Source organism: Sturnus vulgaris, chromosome 2 (assembly GCF_052056855.1).
Source record: "Sturnus vulgaris isolate bStuVul1 chromosome 2, bStuVul1.hap1, whole genome shotgun sequence".
NCBI classification, from domain to species: Eukaryota; Metazoa; Chordata; class Aves; order Passeriformes; family Sturnidae; genus Sturnus; species Sturnus vulgaris.
In genome coordinates, this window is record NC_142244.1 from 32,952,483 (window position 1) to 32,975,306 (window position 22,824).

General features: G+C 38.7%; 1 protein-coding gene across 3 annotated transcripts in view; it reads right to left on the reverse strand.

Moving 5' to 3' along the window:
* Nucleotides 1–22,824, reverse strand: part of TSPAN9 (tetraspanin 9) — a 168,270-nt gene that overhangs the window by 83,891 nt on the left and 61,555 nt on the right. For 2 of the 3 annotated variants that reach the window (XM_014891532.2, XM_014891531.2), the window contains one exon: nucleotides 7,013–7,092. In XM_014891532.2, coding sequence (XP_014747018.1) covers nucleotides 7,013–7,075 — 63 coding nt within the window. In that variant the 5' untranslated portion in view covers nucleotides 7,076–7,092. Of the gene's footprint in view, nucleotides 1–7,012; nucleotides 7,997–22,824 lie in introns of those variants that run through there. The other variant, XM_014891533.2, reaches the window with a different exon arrangement.

Genomic DNA, 22,824 nt, shown 5'->3' on the forward strand with positions numbered 1-22,824 from the left:
GTCTAATAATACACCTTCAGCCATATGAGGTCCCTTTCCTTTGTGAAGTTTGTGAAGTGTGGTTTATTTATTTCTGCAAAATATTTAAAGCAAAGCCCAACATAAACAGCAGAATTATTCTTTTTGTTCACAGTTTTCAAAAGTTGCTGAAAGGCTGGGTAATTTTACATATTACAAACACAGTGGACCTATAGTATTCCATCACATTTGTGGTGGCTTGGCTACCCATTAGGAGCACCCCAGCTATGTGTACAGCAAGACCCTAATAAACCACACTCTACTTTCCAGAAACTAGAACGCATCCTCCCATCTTTTCTACCCAGGTCTCATTCTCTGTCAGCAGTGTTTAAATAAACAAATTAGATGCCTCCTTGGACAGCCAGATAATGGAGTTACAAGCTCATCCTCTACTCACATGAGAAAGATTATACCCCTTTGGATGGGCCTCTTGCAGATCTACTTAGCTGGGGGGTAGCAAGAGCAGACAAAAAGGGACCCTGCTAACCAAGGCCCTATCAAATGGTTTACCAAAATGGGTCTAGGAATGCAGAATTAAGTAGGAAATATCACAGTTATTACCCTTATTCAAAATTGACAGTAAGTCATCACTTTATGGAAATTTGATACATTCTTGTTTTGAAAGTTAAGGGAGTTGAGACATAGAAGGCTGAAGAAATTTGTTTAATGTCACGCACTAATTTGTTTAATGTCATCCTCAAGTCCTCAAAGGATATGAGGAACAGAACCTGAGTCATATGCTTTAAAGAAGGATTTAACTCTGGGAGTACAAGGCTGCAGGGAGAACTGGAGGGGAGGAATTTGTTTTCCAACTTGAAATTCTTACTACGCTTCTCTCCTTCAATGACCATAAACCTCCCTCATGTACAAATTAACAAACTGCCCGACAGGCCACATTACAACAGTGGCGTACAACAAGTCTGCCTGAGTGATGAATCAACTCGTTGTTTATCCAAAATAACACACATAAATGGCTCTCACACCTACCCACAGCTAGAATTAAAACGCTTCCACACTGAAGGAAAACCAAAATAATTTTCAAATCCCCCACACCTAAAAAAACTCCCAAAACAACCTAAATAAAATATAGTGTTAGCAAAGAGTAGTTAGCGAGAGGAACACTGCAAAAAATGCCTTATTTCATGTCTTGCCTTTCAAGTTCAAACAGCTTAGACCCTAAAATGAGGCATGAGGCCCTCACCACTGGATTAACCAGTGTAACTCTCAAGCAAACCTCAATATTTTAAATTAAAACTAGTCTCAGGTGTCCAATAATGTTTTAATATTATTCTGTAATGTCATCATGCTGGTTACAAACGGACTTCATTTACCTCACATTCATTAGGACACCACACTGTTTGAACTCAATATTACCTTTCTTTCTCCTCCTGGCCAAAACACTGTCATGCTAAAACGTTTATCTAACAGTTCTCCCCCACCGAGGTGCATGTTTCCATATGGACACCAACAGTGCTATACCATTTGAGAGGAAACTAAAACTAATAGCTGGGATCTTTTCACAGCTTCTCAAATCCCTATCAGGAAAAAAAAAAAAGAATTCTCTTGCTAATGTCACTGAAAATATTAGCTTTTCCAGAATTCACTGTCTTGCTGGTTTCTCTTGGGTTTTTGATGTGGTTTTGGTCTTTGTTTTTTCTTCGGTTGGGGGGTGGGATTGTTTGTTTGGGATTTTTCTGCTTGCTTTTGGTTGGTTGGTTGTTTTTGGATAGTTTTATTTTCACAGGATTGTACTGCAACTGTCACCACACTTATGTCATTAGAGTGAAAATACAACAGAAGTAAATATCCCTATTATGTCAAGAGACAAGCATCCCAGGGTCACTCTCTGTCTCTCTTTGTCATTATCCTCTGTGTAAGAAAATGGGGAATATCAGATAATGCAACCAGCGGGAGGGCAGCAAAAGAGAGAGAAATTTAATGTGTGTCCTTTCCAAAGCTGTTTGTCGTTAGCAATTTTGTTCTGATTTAAGGGACAAACTGTCCACCCCTTTTAAACCTCAGAGATTAATTTTCAGTTATTTGTAGGGACAAAGTCTCTTCACATGATTTAACTGTCTGTCCAACAGGTTCAGTTAGGCATTAAAGCTTTGTCCTTTAAACTAAACAGTGCACTATATTATTTATTCCAGTTTGGCATAAGTATGGATTACCTTATGCAAACCATTCTAAAGTTGTTAGCTGCTTTACATTACCAAGAGCTTTGACAGCAGCCAGACCCAAAGATTGGACAGACATGCTCCCTCTCTTTTAGTATGATCTGAGACTTTAGTAAAAGTGACCTGCATGGCTGCTGTACTCCTGTCTTTATGCTCATTGACAAATGCACAATATTGGTTTTAATCTACAGAAAAAAATATTAATCTCTCCTGCTACAGGATTAAATTGCACAAATAATTTATGCAAAAACCTATTCTCCAGGAGCAACAGTCTTTATCCATTATTGTAATTACAGGGTAACAGGGAAAATTTTGCTGTATTTGACTTTTTGTTGCTCCTGCTGGACCAGCAAGTTTCCAGCCCATGTTTTTCTCATCTAAACTTACATTTCAGTAAAAGGAAAATGCTAGTGCAAAATTTACCTTGAAAGTAAATATTAAATAATTGCATTTGTATATTTGACTCCACTTTAATTAAAAGCAGAAGTTATAAGCAGCAGTTATAACTTATCTAATTTTAACATTAATACACAGGTATTATTCTTATCAGATTTTTTAGTAGTTTAATTTTAAACACTTTTAATAAATAAACCCCATTAAGGATTTTCTTGGCTATCCTTAGCTTTTCCTTAGCTCTTCTTGAAACACAGATCAGACTTAATAATCTTGCTATATAGCTCCTAGTAAGATGCATTTTATATTAAAATTAAGCAATAGTAAAAACTACCAAGATGTTTATTATGAATGCTTCACTGTACGCAGACTCATTAACCTAAGTTAAATTAATACAACAAGACAAAATGTAACCATGACCATTGACTGCTTGCAAAGTTCCCTAGTGAATTTTTGGTAACTTATGCCAGTCATTTCAGAATTTCCCTTTTAAAGACCATAGGAAATTCTCATTTCATGAGTGAATTTTTTTTTTAATTCATGTTTCATAGAACGTCTTTTTTATAACCAGTAATATTTTCTGATACATTTTGTGAAAATAATTATTGTAATTGTTTTCTCTAATAACAATGAAGTGAAATCTCTCATAGAAAGACATATACCCTAATGTTTATATTTGGTGATTACCTTCCTTGACAATTTAGCTTTTATCTGTAGAAGCAAAAATCAATACTTTATTTCTTCTGCAGAGCAATAACAGCTACTTTGCAATCTCCGCATGTTTGCACATAAATATTCTTGAAGGCAAACTAAATCAATTAACATTTGTAGCTGTCCATTCAGTCCCTTTGCAAAACATATTATGCACTTAGGATGAATTCAGTGTAAATCATCATCCTAGCCACACAATTAAATACTATAAGCTTCCTTAACCCTCAGCTCAGACTTTCCTAATCTCTGAAAGAAAGCAATGCCAGATGGCCATGAACAACTGTTAAGAATCAGAGGGACACAGAGAAATACCTGAAGCTCTCAGTAATTCAGTGGAGAAACACCTTCTGTTCCAACTTACTGCTAGGCCCCACTTAGACAAATTTGCTTTGTACAACTCAAAGGTGATTCTTCCAGGTTAACTAATACACATAGTAGTAATTTTCAAAAGCTGTGCTTTCTTGTCATGAATCGAATTCACAGACACTGAATTTTTGCTACAACTCTTGGCTGCAGTTATCACAGCAACAGCATGTTGGCTACAAAGTGCAGAGAGAATTCATTGACTACTGCACTTCTCCATCACTACAAAAAATACAAGTATGTATAAGTGTCTATGGATACACATTAAAATAAGTAAAATACATTGTATGCAAAATAATGTGTGCAATATATAATATTCACATATAATTAATTGTCAAATCCGTGTGAGTTAGCTGCAAGGCTGAAAGAGTAGTAGAGCTCATTGGTCCATGAGGAACAGATTAAGCACCATTTCTCTGCCTCAAGAAGAAATAATGGAAAAAGGTTCTTCTTTTCCTACAGAAGTACATCCTCCTCTGAGCCAACATTAAGAATCATTCCAGACAATCATGCCCAGCATGCTGGGATGCCAAAGGGCAGCTCCTGTGTTCATTTTCAGAGGAAGCATCTCACAAGCACCATTTTATATGGTAACTGTGTGGAAGTGGTCTCCTCATTTCTGAAGACCAGGAGCCTCATTCTGCTTTAAATTAAGCTTCTCTTTTTTAAAATAAATAATCTTGCACTATGAAAGATGATAGTCACTGCTCAAGAGCAGGTCACAGCTTCACGTTTTTGGACTTCGGTTTCTTAATAGAAATTCAGAAGGAAGCAGTGAGAACAGGCAAATCTGGAAGTGGAAAAAGCAGGTTAAGAAGAAAGATAGGACTGAAATAGCAGGGAGTGCTTCAGGGCAGGGCAGGAGCAAAGGGCACTGGCAGAGCTGTGTGGGGAGTCCAGTGCTAGGCTAGCAGGAGAGTTCAGGTCAGGAGTGAGAGATGCTACAGGTGCACAGCATCAGCAAGGAGCACATACAGAGCCAAACATTCACTACCTCTTAGACAGTCATGGTGGAACTCGTGGAGGTTCCAGGTATGAAGCCAGATGTGGAAAACTACAGAACACATGTTTCATTCTAATTGCATTTCCATGCATCAAAGGATAATATTATTCATTTGAATGTCTCAAACAATAAAATAGCAGAGTAAAAAAAAAATAAGAATACAGCAAAACTGGAAAAATGCACGGGAATATCATTCTGGCTTGCAAAATTCAGTATAAAACAGCCACAGTGAAGAAGGGGGAACTTCTGAACAATTTAAACCAGGCTGAAGGATCACGTCTGTTGTAAAACACCTTGAAAAGCACCTTGACATCTTGCATTTAGCATTTTTCAATAATCTCTCAGATTCACCAGGCCAGAGCATAATTTTCATTCTGAATAGCATAATTTACACTAAAAATAAGGCATTTTTAGAATATTGGATAGAAATGTGGTAATAAAGTTTAGTAACAGAAAGAAAAGTGATATAAGCCTCACAAAATAAGACATGGTAAGAAGAGTGTCAAGGGGATTAAGAGTAAGAGTAAGAACTGAAGAAGCACAGGACACTAGAGAACTGTTCCAGATGGTAGGCTAGCTTTAACCTAAGCAGCAATGTGTTTGTATAAAAGTCCAGTGGGAGCTGAGCAGACAGAGATGAGCACACAGATGAAGTCTGAAATGTTCTTGCAAGTTCAAGGAATGGAAAAAATGGACTCTGAAGGTCTGGTGCAGAGTCAAGAAAATTGCTGCTTGGGAAGAAGAAAAAAATCAAAGAAAGATGTTGCATCTAAGGAGGTGAAGAGTAAGAGACACCTACATAACAGATCACAGAGGACATGAGTAATGAGACCAGATAAAAGCTTTTCTAAAATGAGTCACCACATACAGATACGAAAAACAAATAGTTCAAGGTGTCAAAGTAATGCAGCATTGAGTCAAATAACCAGTTTGATATAAACATGCTGTGTTTAAAATTATTTATTGCAAAAATACTTATGACAACTTTCTAGTAGGGTATGTGTACAGAAAAAGAAAAAAAAAAAAGTTAGAATCATAAATGGTCTTTGATCAGATGTTCTTCAGTGATTAGTTCTATCTTTCTATTTCAGTAAGATGTACACAAGTTCAGTAATTGTGGGATTTCAGTCTATTACTGATAAAAGCTCACTGTTGCGTGAGCAGTTCAACACTGTACCAAATCTCCATTAACTCTTGCTCTTAGAGGTTATTTCAGTAAGTGGGTCAAGATAAACAGAGAACCTGCTAGTAAGGCTCCTAATTTGAACAATGATATTTGTACACCAGAGGTAGCTATTTGAACTAGACTGCTAATGCCCCTTTTTCCAAAATAAATCCCGGGATGGTGTTTCCATTTATTTATGAAGCTTACTGTATGTTCCTGGATCACAACCATGAATGGTTTTGTTCACGTGCCCAAGCTTTTTAACCACCAAGAAAGCAATGACCTTTGCTTTCAAACTAAGCAAACCATTTCATATTGTGTTATATTCATGAATACTCAGTATTTCAATTAGCCTGTGATTTCCTTAAAAATACTGTACTGAAGGGTGCTTAGCTGGCAGATGACTTAACTCTTCCTCCTTCCCTTATACGTGACAATACTTTGCTCAAAGTAGCCATTATGCTTTTAACTTGCTGGCTGAAACATTCATTGTTACAACTCCTCACGCCTCTTGGCTGATGGAAGAAAATCAATTTTGATCCCTGAGAAGCAAGTGCAAGTCTCCAACTTCACACACCAAAGTGTACAATTGCAGCTGAAACTGAATCCAGATTAATTCACCATTCCAAGCATTTTACATTTATGCTGAGACCTTGAGAGGTTAGAACACACTCGATTTACTGTTTTTAATTGGAGAAATGGGACAGAACTTCCCTCAAATGAAAAAGCAGTTTGTCAAATAAAGTTTACACAAAGCAAATGAGATTTATGGTGGCAATGAAAATATACTTTAAATATTAAGCTTCAGCTTTTTGCAAAACAAATATTACAACAGAATGCAACAATCCAGCCACTGCAGGATGTTAATGCTACAATAATTCTGGTCCTCCTTAAAGGGCAACAATTCTGCCCTTTCTTAGATAACTCAGTTCGAGGCACACTAGAATAGGAAGTCTGAGCAATTAGAAGCCAAACTACAGTAACCAGGTAGCAATAAAGATATAGAAAGCATGTGCATTTCCCAATAGACACGAGTTTAACACTGAAGATATTCCAAGCAGGTACGAGAGAGAGGGAGGGGAGGAGAGAACTTACTGTACTGCTTCAAAGATGCACTATACACATAATGCAGCAGTACAGGATAGACTAACAGAGGAAGGCAACTGAAAAGGCAGTACTCACCCAAAATATTAAATTGAAAAGGAACATCATGTATTTCAAACAACACAGGCAGCCTCTTGCCATGTTGCACTTCTTAAATTCTAAAAGGAAAACAAAGGATAGATCCAGGTAAAAGACCACGTATTTGCTGCCTTTGGGTGCACTGTATTTTTCACTTTTTACGCCAGTTCCAGTCCCAGCGCCGGTCCCGGTTCCGACCCCAGTGTGGCTCTGTGTGCGTGATCCAGTTGTACCATAGAAAGCTCCTGCAGTAAAACCTCGACCAAATTGCCTCCCTGAGGTAGAAGGTTTAGCAAAATCTGAGTCTTTGCTATCCAAAGATGGACTCCGGTGAATTGAAGAATCCTCACTACTTGACTTCTCCATGATCTCTCTTTTCACAGTTGTCAGATTTAATGTATAGCATCTCTCAGCATTAAATGCAGTGCCTTGCAAATGCCACAGTGCGCTAAGAGCTGTCTGTGTTTTGCTTCTCTTTTTCTTCGTACATAAATCAGATAATCACTGCAGAATTTATTCACTGCATTGTTGCTGGGTTTATTTTTTATAGCAATATAGGCTGTACTCTGTCTGTCTGAAGCATGGATTTATACATTAATATCCCATGCAAGAGCACACTCATGATTTATCTTGATGAATCAGTTATGCAGAACTTTGATTTTTATTAAAAAGAGCCATAAGCTCTTTCGCTGCACTCCTAGTCTACAGTCCTCTAATCTATAGGCAGCAGATGGTCCTTGCATCCATTTCCAAAAAGCTTCTGCAGTACACCTGGGAGGCTCTCCTCGAGCCGGAGCACTTTCCTTGCTCTCAGCTTCCCTCTCTGTGTCTCTCTGACTCTCTCTCACACGCTGTCTTTTTTCTTTCCACCCATTTGCAGTGTCTCATTCAGTAACCAGCTACCGGAGCGCACTCTGTGTTTCACTGCTGTTGCCGTGAAATCATCAGCAACTGCAACCACTGGGCATTTCCCACAGAAATCCCTGACCTAACTATCGAGTAATAAATCCGCCCTCCTGCTCGCCCCTCCCCTCTGCTTTCCATCGGGCCAGTTAGCAGAAGCCTTCTCCTCCAGGACACGCCTCCATGACATAATATCTTTAATAGGATTAGAATTACTCTTGACTATACAAGTGCACAACAGAAAATCTCTTTAAATGTCAAGTACTGTTTAGCTGTTTCTGCGCTAGAACCATTAGGCAGCGATATTCCTTCGATGCAATAAAATACAGAGAAAGTATGGATTAGATAGGCAAGTGCTAACCTCTCTCTGCTCATTAACAGTGACTTACGTTTTTTTCTGGCTTAAACAAGTCCCACGGGACAAGCAAAGGGAATAGGCTAGCACTCAGCATACCCTGCTGAGGCACACATCTCAGTTGTACATGCACACAACGCGACACCATCACCTGTGATACAATTCACCAGAACCGGAAAAGCAGAGCTGCTGCCTCTTAGGAGGTCATCATTCAATTCTTAAAACTCCTGAAATGTAAGGGGATCTGAGCCTGCAGCTCTTTACACGCTATTTAACAAGTACATCAGAGATTCCTGTTGTGTACAGCAATAAGCCATCTTACATCACAGGTCGTCTGTGAACTAGAAACACTGACCCAAATGCCACATTTCTTTTCCGGAGAGGAGTGCAGCATGCCTGCTAGGACTCTGAAACGGGGAGGGCAGGACCGTGCACGTGTGCTTGCGCATATGTATGCAAGTGCCCGGAGGGGAGGAAGAGAAACACTTCAGGTCACTACTCCCTGTACTTCCAAATTCGTCATTTTGTCATAAGCGCAAAAGCAGCGTGCCAATGGTGCGAAATGCTATAGCAGATTTAAAATACAGGTTATTCTTTTCTTTCTATAAAGAAAGAAATCACATTAGGAGGCCAATGTGAAGGAAATGCAGCTACCAGGAAAAGAAGAATTCTATGCAATTTTCAACTGACTGCTTCACGTGCAGTCACATTAAAACACACTGTTAATGGTTACATCAGGTATCTTTGAAAAAAAAACTACATAACATTTATTCAATCTTGCATATCTGTGGGCCAAAAGCCTTCTAAAATTCTGTAATTTTTATGTACCAGCACCAGAACCAACACCCTAAAGCAGTGCTGTACCTTTCCTGACAGGCTTTTTCTGCTAAAAGATCCCTCCATCAACAAAGTACATGAAATACCCGTACTTGAATGTGTAATATCTCTCTCTCACCTTTTCTGCTCTGAAATATGATTTTAACAACAGGCAGGTCCAAGCCCATATCAACAATGTTTGTTCACCTTGCTTTTCAAAAGTAATTTCAAGGCTCCCTGCATCAAATGTGTCCTTCTGAAAGACGACTGCAGGGTGACTGCTCAGCACTGTGTGTGACAGCACAAGAAGTTACACAAAAAACACCCAAATAAGAAAAGATAAATTAACATTGACCGAAGCAGAATGGGCATTCCTATACATGTCTACGGTGCACATACAGACTTCACCATAAGCAATTACCAAGAAGCAACGTTCTCAGCAAAAAACAGGGAAGTAACTTGCAGGTCACAGCCAGGTACCTGCCTCAAACACCAGAGCCTGCAGAATAACTCACACTGATACACAAAGCAAATGTCTGAGTATGGATTTAGAAGACTGAAAAAACTCTTCTGTTTTAAATTCGCTTACTGGAAGTGTAAAATTGTACCACTGCAAACCAATGCTGCAGCTAGATATTTTCAGTGGTTTTCACTTGTCATACAAAACTGAGCTCTCAGCCAAAAAATTGTGAGAACACACAAGTACTTTAAAGCATTTTTAGCTTTTTAGTTTTTGCACCCTTTGGTTTGCCATAAAATTTACACTGACTTAGACTAGCTACAGGAAGAAAAAAATGGCTGTGCACTTGTGAAAATGAATGCAGTATAAATATTTGCCTTCCCACTGAAATTACATGACAAAAATAATTAATCTGCCCTCCTCAAGGTTAAAAGATTTAAAGAATATTCTGTAATAAGCAAAAAATTTTCACAAATGCTCTAATACTTTGTAAATAGTGGAAACGTTCTACTGGTGGTTAAAAAAATAAAAGCAAAACAACTATACCTCCAACCTTTCTCGTTTCAAGTTTTCATTATTAGACCTTATTCAAGCTTTCCAGTTTTCTATTTTTACCTCTAATTACTACAATATACTGGTTTATGGCACCATTACCTCTAATGTACCTTCCTTCCATTAAGAGATCTCCATGACTGGTCTACAGCACAGTTTGTACTTCTGAACAGTCCCAACCAAAGACACATGTAAAATCAACAGCTTAAAAATCCAGACCTGAGAAAGGAGCAGTGGAGAAAACACGGTTCCAGATCAGTCTCTCCCCTGCTGTGTAGCAAGAAAACATATGATTCTCTTATGGTTATGTTGTGGCCACCAGAGAGGCTTTACAAGCCTCAGTAACCTTCAGCCACTTGAATTTGCAGCCACCGAGCGTCTTTACAGATCAGAAGCCAGCTCCTGCTGCTGCAACTCTAACTCAGTGCTCAGGTAGCTCGGTTAATAAACCACATGGGGCTGCTTATTTGCTGAAAAAATAAGTGGTGAAAAAGCTGTAAGCAGTCTGTCCAGCTGTGTTTTGACCAGCCATTGCACTCAACTCTGCCTCTGACTGAGACTTAGGCAGAAGGTGTTGCTGTGTGGCAACAGCACCTTTTGGGGTGCCACTCAACAGCGTAACCTCAGCATGAGGACAAACACATTTTGCTTCACTACACATCTTACCTCTGTTTAGTAATCAGGGCATGAAAAACATTCAAAAGCTCACACGGTACTTCATTAATGTTTGATTACTGAATCACAGAATTTTGTTGCTGAGTGATGCCTTCACATCAAGAAAATAATTTCAGTCCCACGTGTATATACCTGGGACAAGGCAAAAAACATCAATCCATTGCATTTAAATGGCTCTTCCAAATATTAAAGGTAAAATTTTAGGCCACTTTCAGATAGCAGAAATGTGAAAACCAATGTCACAATGGGTGTAACCAAAAAAAATGGAAAGGAACAGTATTAGCAATATGGTCAAAAAGCATAGGCTGGCTCTCCTACTGAAACTGATTTATTTGGTTCCCTCCTCAGAACAGTCCTCCATAATCTCCAAAGCACACAACCCAACATCTTCATTTCTTAGTGAATTTCACAAATTACTTCATTTTTTTCTCATCCTGTAGTTGAAATCTCACCAGAACTTCAGTGCCAATTACACCCAGCTACAGTGATCCTGAACCCCTCTGTTTGTTTCTACCCTCCTCAGTTATTTTTGCACAACTGGCTCGTGGAACTGTGCTGCGAAACAGCAAAAGCTGCAAGCTTAAACAGCAAGTTTAAAAAGATATTTATAAACACAGATTTTAAAATACATAATACGGATATAAAAGGTGTATCAGCAATATAGAAAAAAAATGAACTTCTTTTCCCCCTTTTAGAAGTTTCAAATCAATTTTACTTGATATTCCCCTTCAGTGAACTTGCTGACCCAGTGAGAGGGAGAGGGATTAGTACAGGCAAGAACAGGAAAAGATACTGAAGGTTGAGCAAAAAATATCTTAAGCATCTCCCATGATTGCTGAAAGTAAAATATGAAACTCTAGGGCTTTTTTTAAAAAGAAAAAATAAAAACTCTAGTCACCATGGTACACAAGCCATTTTACACCTTACTACATATTTTATCTTGCAATTTCTATTAGGTAGGATAATGCTACTGTCACTATTTTAAATATCAAGAACTCAAGGACCAAGATGTTTGCTGGGGATGAACAGGGAACTGCTGGCAGAGGAGCAAATCAAATCTGTGCCTCACACGTCCTCAGCTACTTCACTAACCACTGCACCATTCTCAAATTAATTATTTTTGGAATCACGAGTTTTAGTAACCCTGCCTCATGACTTCACAACAATACTGTGCCCTGCAGAGAGATGTAAAAATGCATATGCCACCAAGTGTTCAAAGGATATGGTTCTTAAATTCAGTCTTTTCTTTTGAATTATATTGACCAGGAACTCAATTTTACAAGCCTTCCTCAGGGTACATTAGATAGGCAAAGAACAGAGACTGCTGAGTATAAACTCAGTGACTACATCTTTCCAGTCACTGCTCTGAATCTTGGAAGTCCATGAGAAGGAGCTAAGGAACAAGAGATTGAAAATAATAGCTTACACCTCATATACAGTTGCATGCAGCTGAAAGCTCAGATTAAAAAAACCCCAAACAAACAAACCAACACTGATTTTGGAATAAGCTTAAAGGGAAAAGGATGTCCAAAAGAACAGTACTAAAATTAAGATCACATGAGAGACAAAACCATGAGGTTCTCAGGTCTTCCATGCTCTTGGCTCCATGCCAAAAAGTTTAAAGACTAAAGCAAGTTAAAATGCCTGGAGTTCTCAGGTCTTCCAAAGCTGCAGAATTTATAACCAAAAACCTGGATGCTCTGACAGTTGTAATGCACATTCTGGCACCTTCCAAGCTCCAGCCTGGATGTTGTAAATCCAAAGTATTCTGCCGATCATGGGATTGGACAAAAACAAGGTCGATTTCATGGACAACTTTGTGTGGTAGACAAGTTTTCAAATCTGCCTGTTTTTTTTGAACCAAATAGCCCAAGCCATATTTAACCTTTGACACACTTTCATTTTCCACTAAGAAAAGTATTCCATCAGAAACAGCCAGAACTACTGTAACTTCAGTTTTGGAGTCTCCAATCGCTGATCATAGCTTCATACATTATTTAGAGCCTATATCAATAGGCTTGTTTGATATAAATACTAAAAAATAATCACTGCCAAGCATTCAGAGAAGAGTGGAATGTACACTTAGTTTCCCTACTAGCATGAAGAGCAGCCATTTCTCTTATGGTCAGAGAACCACCATTTCCTTTGGTGCTTAGTGGACAGACAGCTGATGGAGGGAGAGATTGGATTCATTAAGAAACAGACTTAGTCACAGCTGGTGTCTGTGATCTGACTAGCAAACAATCCCAATGTTTTCTAAGAGACAGCAACCTCATGCCCTTCTCTCTTCACCTTCTAGCACAACCAAAAGCATCCGAAAGGGATCACCTGATCCTCAATTCCTCCTGCAGAAGAAAGCCAGCTCCAGATGGTAAAAGGATGTGGGATAGGTAAATATGCATACAGCATAAACTGGAAGGAAAACCAGGATGCTCAGATGGATTTTTGGAGGCTGGACTCCATGTTCTGGGACTCCACCTAGCATTGGCATGGCTGAATGCCTTAGGTTGCAATACAGGATGTGACCAAAAGTATGTATTCTATCACCATCTCTTGAAAACAGGTAGGGCAGTGATCCTTATCTCTGTGGGAGATATTCTCTGTTAATGGGCCATCTGTTAAAATCAGGTGGGGCAGTCATCTTTTCCACAGCCCATCCTTCCTCCAGGAAGATACAGTCTGTTAATGGGCCATTGAGACCCATTGAATGACTGATAAAATACATCATCCCAATGGGACCCACTGTATGACTGATAAATAAATAAAATAAAATAAATGAATAAAATTAAATCATCCCATTTTGAGATGTTCCAGCCTGGGGAGGAGCCAAGCCTTTCCTACCTAGATAAAAACTGAGATCTGGAACATTAAGACAGCCTTTTTCGACTGAATTCCAGAGGAAAAACCGAACCTTTCCACATCATCACTGGACCTTCAGAGGAAAACTGCATCTTTCTACAGGATCACTGCTTCAACTAAACCACATCTGTCATGCAGGAGGACTGCAGCCACCATTTAATGGGACTGCTACCAACACCCTGAGTGACGGGGTGTCAGGTTGTATTCTGACTGTCAGTGTTTTTGGGTTTTTTCTCTGTAATGCTTTATTTCTATTTTAATTTTCCTAGTAAAGAACTGTTATTCCTATTCCCATATCTTTGCTTGAGAGTTCCCTTAATTTCAAAATTAAAATAATTTGGAGGGAGGGGGTTTATATTCTCCATTTTAAAAACAGGCTCCTGCCTTTCTTGGCAGACACCTGTCTTTCAAATCAAGACACTGAAGAAAAAGGAGGTCTTGCAGAGAGACAGGAGTGAGACAGCACTCCAGGATGCAGGAACTGTGTGAAGGAGCACCCCTAAGGAGGCATTGACTTGGAGATCAGTGGGTAAATAATCTTTTCTTACAGATACAAGAATTGAGTGTCTAGGCACCTCAATCCAACACCCACTTCCATTAGTCCTGAATTCACCAAGAGAAATTACACTTTTTGACATTGTTACTGGAAAGGAAACGAATTAATCTGTTTCTATGACAAAAAAAAAGAGCACAGCAGCTCGTGGTTGCCTCTGATGAGTAACACTCCTTGCCTCCCCAGGGTAAAGAGATTAAAAAAGAGGTAAAATCTCTTTGAATGGCCTAAATTAATAGTTACTAGTCTATATGAACATATACCAGTGAGACTAGTTTATCCTTCCAATATGGGGTCCTCACTGGCTGGATGACCAAGAAAACAAGATCCTATTGTAAGACTTTCCACTGTGCTAAACATTCTGTCATTTGGACCCTGGGATTTCCACTAAAAATCATTTACTGCTAACAATGTGCATGTGGCTGAAACTTCTCATTTACGATTTCATACCAGAGATGGAATGAGATTCTGTCTCCAAATTGTACACAGGAATTATCTGTAAATCATGTCAGGAACCTTAACCCACTGTGGTCAATTGCAGATGATGAGGTGATATGCTAATGCACGGGAGATGTGGGGCATGCAGATTAAAGTGCAATATGAGGCCCAAAAGCTAAGAAATTTTGATTAAGTCACACCTTCACACCAGTTTTCCCTCAGAGGCCCTTAGACTGAGCAAAAAGAATGTCTGAGTTTCCAAAGCGACAGAAAAACATAACAGAAAATGGAAATCCTGCTACCAACATTTAAGCTTTTAAATCAAAACATTTGCGCTACATACAGGGATCTTTAGGGGTTTGGTTTTCACTTCACAAACATAATGAAATATGCTAGATCTGAAAGAAGCACTTCACCATCATAAGTTTCACCTTTAAGAACTAAAATCCAAGAAATCTATTTATTGTTTGTTTCTAAGAATCTTGGAAATCAGAGTCTTCTTGGGCTTGGCAGTGTACATATGTAGAGCAAGTCAACCTATACGACAGTCAGTCTAATACCCAAATAGAAAAACAAACATTAACAGCTGGCTCTGGAAGCAAAAAAAAAAAAAAAAAAAAAAAGGCAAAAAAAGGCAAAAAAGCATTTGTTTTTTTTTTCTGAAGTCCCAAAACTACCTTACCAGTTCTCCCTCTAGCAGATGACAGAAAATAGGAAATATGAGGGCAAAGCAGATAGGCCTATCCTACCGGGCAGCAGAGCTTCACAAATGCTTTGGAACAGTCTGTTTATGACTTTTAGCTTAAGAATCTGTATCCGTTTTAATTACAGGGTGTACATCTCATCTTCCATAACAATGAATACATTTTTTCATCTCCATCAACAGCTAATCCTTAAATTCTGATGAGAACTTAGCCTCAGTATTTTAGGGCAGTGAGTTCCACAGATATGCATTATGTTAAAATAACCCTGCATCTTCCTCTTATTCACTATCATTATTAAGCTTTCCAGCTCTATCCTCTGTCTGGATATTCATCCTCATCCCATAATTCATTAGTTTGTAATCCCTTATTACATCCTATGTTATTGTCTTTCATTAAACTAAGCACTTTTCAGCATGTCCTATTATTGAAAATTCTCTGACTCCCTACTAATTTCAGTTAACCATCTTAGGGCTTCTTTCTAATTGAGCTATGTTTCTACCATAATCTTCCCCAATATGCTGATGAAAAGATCTTCTTTTTAAAGGACAAGAATTAATGTTCAGATTCAAAATAAATTTAATCAATTCTATTTCTATCAACACCTTATCTTTATGAAAGTGAAGCTACTCAGATTCAACAGACATTTTTCCATCATCCCCCTTCTGCTTTTCTATTTCAGATTCAAAATTTGGCTCTGAAAATGTTGAACTTTTCAGAGCTTAACAGGAAAACCCTTGTATTTTAAAATTGTATCTTACCTGTAGGAGGAAAGGGAGTTTTTCACTACAGTGATTTAAGTCTAATACTGATTCCTTGTAAAGTCACCAGGAAGACAACCCTCAAGAGAGGGACTCCTTGTAAAGATGCTGACATAAGCCAAATCAACCCTTGGCCATCCATTAATGTGTAGTACAAGCTGCTGTCTCCATCCAGTACACAAAAAAAAAAGATGTATGTAGGGAAATGTTTTTTATTCCATATACAGAGAAAATAAGATCAAGGGACCAGAAAGCTGCCAGCCAGAGGCAGGAAGGCAGCAGCAACACATCCCCAACACCACTGTGTGAGGAAACATCACAAATCTGATCTCTAAAACTATGCTTTAAAAATTAAAGACCAAAAAAAGAAAGCAGGGGAGAGGAAGTGAGAAGGGTTCTTATTTAACACCTATTTTTTGCAGAGGCAGAGTACATGATCTGAGTGCTTCTCATCCACTCCCACTTTAAATGACAATTTAGGTTTTTACATCTCCTATATTGACTACAGATTAAAGAAAGTTAGCAAATAGCCAGAGGTTTTTGACTATCATGAGAGATGACATCCCTTCTTCCTCTTGGATGGTGCAGCAGAATTTCATTAATACAATAACTTTTCTGTGTCCAATCTGTACAAGTCTCTTGAACAAAATCAGGTGGATTTTCTCTAACATCTGTTCCAAAGAGGCTGTCTTTCACCAGCAGTCTGCTGTTTTGAATTAACTGACAGCTGGTGTCTATGTATTAGCAGAACTATTAAACTTAAAAACCAACAAATTGAAAAAACCATCATACAAATGGCTCCATGTGAAGAAAGAACCAAGAGAATGATGTAAGCATTCCTTTTTGAAAGGCAGCATACATCTCTGAAACCTGCTCAGTTATGCCATGAAGGAACATTTTTAAGCACATTCCTTTCACAATTGAATGAATTCCTTCATTGCTAAAATATTCATTTTTTTGGCACTTAAACACAAACAGGTGTCATTCCATGAATGGGGACATTTAAAACCACTGTGTCAGGGCTGGCAGAGACCCAGATGTCTTCAATGGGCAGCTACTCATCACCAGCCCCAGCCTCCACCCTCAGACTCACTGGAAGTGGCAGACTGAATGCCTTAGTGGAGGAGCATCATCACCCCAGATGTCTTTGAGTAACCAAAAGGCTGTTTTCCAGCAGAATTTCTAAGCAAAACCTAACCCCAGGTGCCACCTCCAGATCCAAGAGGCACAGTTTTCAGAGAGGTGTCACACCACCAAATTAATTAAGTACCTGCCCAGAGCCAGTGGCCTCACAGATGAAGCTGGCATCAGAAAGGGCTAACTTCAAGTCACAGTACCAGCTTCATCTCTGCAGGGCCTCCAGTGTGACTCTGGGCAGAAATATCTGGAAACAAGGGAGGGGTCTAGTCTCTACAGCTATTGAGTCTTTAGTCTACTCCTGGCCCTCCCTGACCAGTCTATTAACTCTGACACCAATCTACATTGCCTAACAATTCCTAGCACATACCTCCTTTTATCTTTGAAGGCAGATGTTTCTGAATTAATAAGAAACAGTTTTGGAGTAATTCAAGGTAACTGGAACATACCTTCATCACCATTAACAGCACTTCTCAAATTCTGATCAAAGCACTGCAGAACAGCCACATTCCATCCTGCTGATTTGGGCTGGATTCATTTCTGTGGCTTTCAACAAACTTCCACAACACCTAGCCTGAGCAAAATCCACAGACTCCTTCCTGCTTTGAAGCTCTTTAAATTTGTAAAAATAATTGTATTTGACCATCTGCATCTGCCCTTGCAATAAAGCTTATTTATCTTCACAATAAAGTTTCTAGTACATTGTGTGGTAACACTCTAGGATGTGGTCAACTTCAACATTTAAAATAGGATGTGCCTGTAACGTAGCAGTCATGCAATTAATGCTTTTTGCTTTGCCAACAACAGAGTCAGATTTAAATCCCAAGAGCAGGCAGATATTTTAGCCACCCTACTCATCTCACAAGAACGAGGCTAAATGGTTCTCATCTATTCTGCATGAGATACAAGAAAGGGTGCAATAATGAAAACAAGGTAACCCTCTTACTATAATCCAGCAGGTTTATGTAATGGTGCTGCTGTTCATGAGATTTGTGATCGGTGTCAGCTCTTGTTACAAGGCTGTGAGAGATTTAAAATTACAAAGGAGGAAGGAAAAGGGGGGAAAAAGCAGTTTGACGTGACCCTGCCTGTCAAGTCACAAAAAGCTATCCAGCAGTTCTCTTCCCTGACTTACAGTAGGAACTACTTAACTTTTTACAGTATTTTCATTAACAAGCTTTTGTAAAGGCAGAAGTATAATGGGAAAACGTAATTTTAATGACCTTATCTGTATTATGGAGGACTCATTTACACTGGAGAGAATGCTGTGTGCTAGCTGCAATACCAAGCGTTCAGAGCCTAATATGGGGTGTAAAGAATGGATGCAAGCATGTTTGACTCTTTCCCAAAAGCCAAGCCCACATTCACTTCATTTTGAAAAAGTTTACTTGTACCATCAGTGTCTGTGAGCTATGAGGAAACCAAGATAGATACCCTTGATCAGCAGTCAGAAACTAAGAACGTCCCAAAAATTCCTCACAGAGGCATCTGAAAGGCAGGGGGAAAAAAAGGGTGTATTTTGTAGGGGAGAACTATTTGTTTCATTCAATCTGCTCTGATCTACTTAGGTATGTCACAAGCATGCAGTAGCTATTGTATGAAATATCAATTGGCCTTTAGAAGCTGCACTTCATAAATTCATCACAGGCAGATATTTTCCATTTACAAATTAATTGGGATGCTGGCATTTTATTTCAGAAGCAACCAACATGATGTTTCATGCTCTACTCTGCAGACTGGTTCAAGGGAATCTATCAAAAATACATGGCCATAAACGCTTAGCAAATGGTGTGCATCCAGACGGGGTTTTAAACAACATGAATGAACCTAAAGGCTTGCAAAATGCAGTATCATGTAAGGGTAGACAGCAATAGTTTGGATCCAAATATGTCTTGTACAAGTCAAATTTGATGCCCATAGCAAAAATATGTGTGATCTTTCTCTCTTCTCTCCGAAATATCCAAGTCTAGAGTAATTTAAAATATAAACTCATATACTGAAAAGGCTTTCCAGACTTCTTCCCTTCAGGAGAGCAAGCTAGTAGTAAATCTGCAATAATATAATCCATTGGTAACGTTTTGTTGTTTTTGTTGCTGTTTTAAATCTACAATCCCTGTGTCTATAAAACAGATACATGCAGGTATGGACATCAATGCCTGCAAAATGAAAAATTCCCTGGATTTTATCCAGCTGATGGGCTCTCCTTCTGTGTTATTTTTCTCATATACTCATTTATTATGTTGCACTTGCCCCTTTCCAGTCAAACATTTGCTCAGAAGTAACAGTAATTCTCTCAAGCCACCCAGACACTTTTCAGAAGTTTTATGAACTCATCATCTCATCCCATACCTGAAACACAACTTTTCTAAATTGATCATATCTTACTCCTTTCCTCCCCCACTTCTGTGCCAATGGTTTTATTACAGGCCTGTCTTGTATAATACTTAGTGTTTCCATTCCAACAGCATGGAAGCTGTTATATAAAACGTTTATCAGTAATGGGGTTACTCCCTTCTACAAGCTGAAGCAAAGTAATTTGGCAGATACAATCATGAAAAGATTCTGTAGGTTTGTCACTTCCAGAAGAAACACAGTACTTGAAATACACAAGATTCCAACCAAATCTGACTGCATGAACTGCACTCTGAAATCCCTTATTTCTTGTATTTCAAGGATTGCTAAATTAAGTCATCTCAGTTCCCTGTGTTTTTCCCTTTTAAATCAACTTGAATGCTTTCTACCCTGCACACTGAAAACAAAGTTTTGGAAATTGTAATACAGTAAGTTAAAAAAAAAAAAGAGAGAGAAGAAAAAATTTCTTCTCACTCCACTAGAAACAATGTTGAAAGGAAACAAAAAGCAACACAGCATAAATCAACAGAATCAGGACTTACGGATCTCTGAACATACAAAGGGAAGAGAGCTGATTAGCTGCAAGGTGCAGTTTCTCTTTACAAGTAATATTTTTCCAAACAAAATGATGCTTTGCACCTGTCCTGTAATTAGATGCCAGGCTTATGTATTATGCTGAAAGAAAAAGAAAGACTAAGAATGTGTCTTGATCATTTCAAAGTTCAGTGCCTCCCAAAGAGTGCCTATAGCTGTTCTATAGCACCTTTAGCTCCATTTATACAGGTATCTCACTTTTGTCCCTACCTACTCCATCTGCTGTGTTTCTCTCTATCAAATGAGACATCTCTATCAATGATATCTGAGTCCAAAAGACTACATCAATACCAAGCTGTAGGCAGGAAGCAGGGAGTGGGGAATAATGAATTCTTCCCTAACAAATTGTTTCCAGGCACCAGAGCCTTCAAAATGTCTATCACAGAACTATCTTCAGCATTTTAAGCATCCTTCATATTAAGGATTCAGTTATTTTTATTTTAATATAAAGAACAAATGCTCAAAAAAAAAAATAATCGGAAACAGATTTCTACAGTGTCCTGCATTCTCAAGCACTGAAAAGAAAACCCTCAGACTACTGAAGGCCTGACATGGTAGACTGCTACAAAGTTCTGTGAACCAGATTTCCTCTCAGATTTCACAGGCTGGTCACCAGTAGCTCGTGTGTATAATCTGTAAACCACGTTTTTTAAAGCACCCAGGGACCCTTCAAAATGAAAAAAACAGATATACATTTTTGACACACATCTCTCAATACTGGGAAAACTTAAAGAATTGACTTCTATTCTAGAAGAGAAAAGGTACGTGCTTAGGGACAGAATTCCAAATTAAGATACTCTCAAGAGATGCTATACACTGTTTGAAATAAAACTTCGACCTCATAAAATGTTAATATTAGGGCTTTAGGCAGACATTAAGGTCAGGACAGATGTGCTGCCTCACATGTAAAAGACTCTCACTTTCCAGAAGGCCAATAAATGCCTTTCAGTAACAGTTACAGAAGATGGTGGTACTTTGTTCACAAGTATGCAAGTTGGCAAGCCAAGCAACAGAAAGAAGTTGCTCAGGGGAGAAGTTGACCTGGATATAAGTGAAAAAAAAAAAACTCAATGGGAGAAAAATTAAACACCAGAACAGACTGCTTAGAGAGATATTAGAATCTCCCTTACCGGAAATATACAAGAATCAGCTTGACAGGGGCCTGCATAACCTGAACTGGAGCCCTGTTTTCAATAGAAGGTTGGACCACATGCTCTCCAGCATCTCCTTTCATCCCAGACTTTGCTGAGGTTCTAACATTTTGTTCTAAGATCCGAAACTCAGAATGCGAAAGATTCACACTGAACTTCTTGGAGTGGTAGTCACTTGAACTGCAGTTGCATGCACTGAAAAACTGGCAAATTGAAATTGCTATCCCACTGATGAGGAGGGGAAAAGAGATGCTTCTTCTCAGTAGCTAGATTTGACAAATTAGGAACATCCTCATCCTATCTATTGAGTATCTGCAGATCATAAGGCCTGTCTGATCTGTGTGACTTAATTTGATAGCTATCCCTCCTAATCTGTTAACTACTGTCTTCCTTTAACAGCAGAAATTTCTTCTTTAACACAAGAAATGACACAACAAATTCCAGTCTTTGCCATCACCATGACCTGCTTTTTTTTTTCCTACTGGAGTGTGAATTCCATACAAGAGTACAAGAGTGCATTTGTCATAATGAAGGACCTTCCCCAAGGGAAGGAATGTAATTCATTTGCAAAAAGGAGGGATTAGTAATTATTTAAAGGCAATCCATCTGCCCCTGGAGAGGTACTGGCTGCACAGATGAAGGGCTGGTTTAATCTCTTCAAGAGTAAATTTCTGAAAGATCCCAAATTAAACTATTTACATGGGAGAAGAAATCTTGATCCTTGATCTTAGAGATGCTAGAGTTCCTTTTGGTGTTGCCATTATGTCATGACAGTGGAAAGCTATTTAAAGATACTGACCTGACAAGCCAGTATAGTTTAAGATGCATCCATCTAAACTAAAAAAGGCAAAATGGTGCTACATCTGGCCATATACCCCAAAAATTGCTTTATTGTTAGAGCTTTTAATGGTTGTGGACAGTCTTGCCATGGGGCTGAGCCCCCATAGATTTTTCATTCTGCATCAGACATACATGGTGCATTATTTTCCTTGGGATTTTGAAGGATTATTAGTCATATTGTCTCTAACCTTTTTGAAATCAACTATTCTAATGGCAAACATTAGCATATGGAGACATTTCCTTGCAGTGTTTTGCTTCCTTTGCTGTGCTATATCACAAGCAGCATAATATATGAAGAAGGCAAACAAATATGGTTTTGATCCTTGGGTGCTAATAGTGCTGAAGAGCTCTTTTGATGGAACTGCTGAAAGAGCTAAAATATTTTTAACTTCCTTACTTCCAGTACTCATGCGACTATAAAACACAATTAATTTTGATGATGAAATTAAAGAATCCTAGGCACATACTTCGAAAGTGATGGACATTCCTTTCATTCTTACAGAATCTGAAGGATTTCTATACCCTGACATGATCTATCTTTTTGAGACTCATCTGGGTAGCCATGCAGGTTGACAACAGGGTTTCTTCCCATAGCAAGTGACCGTATTCTATGTTGAAGTAGCATTGTCTGCTGTAACTCTAAGGAAAAGAACTTGCTACAGCCC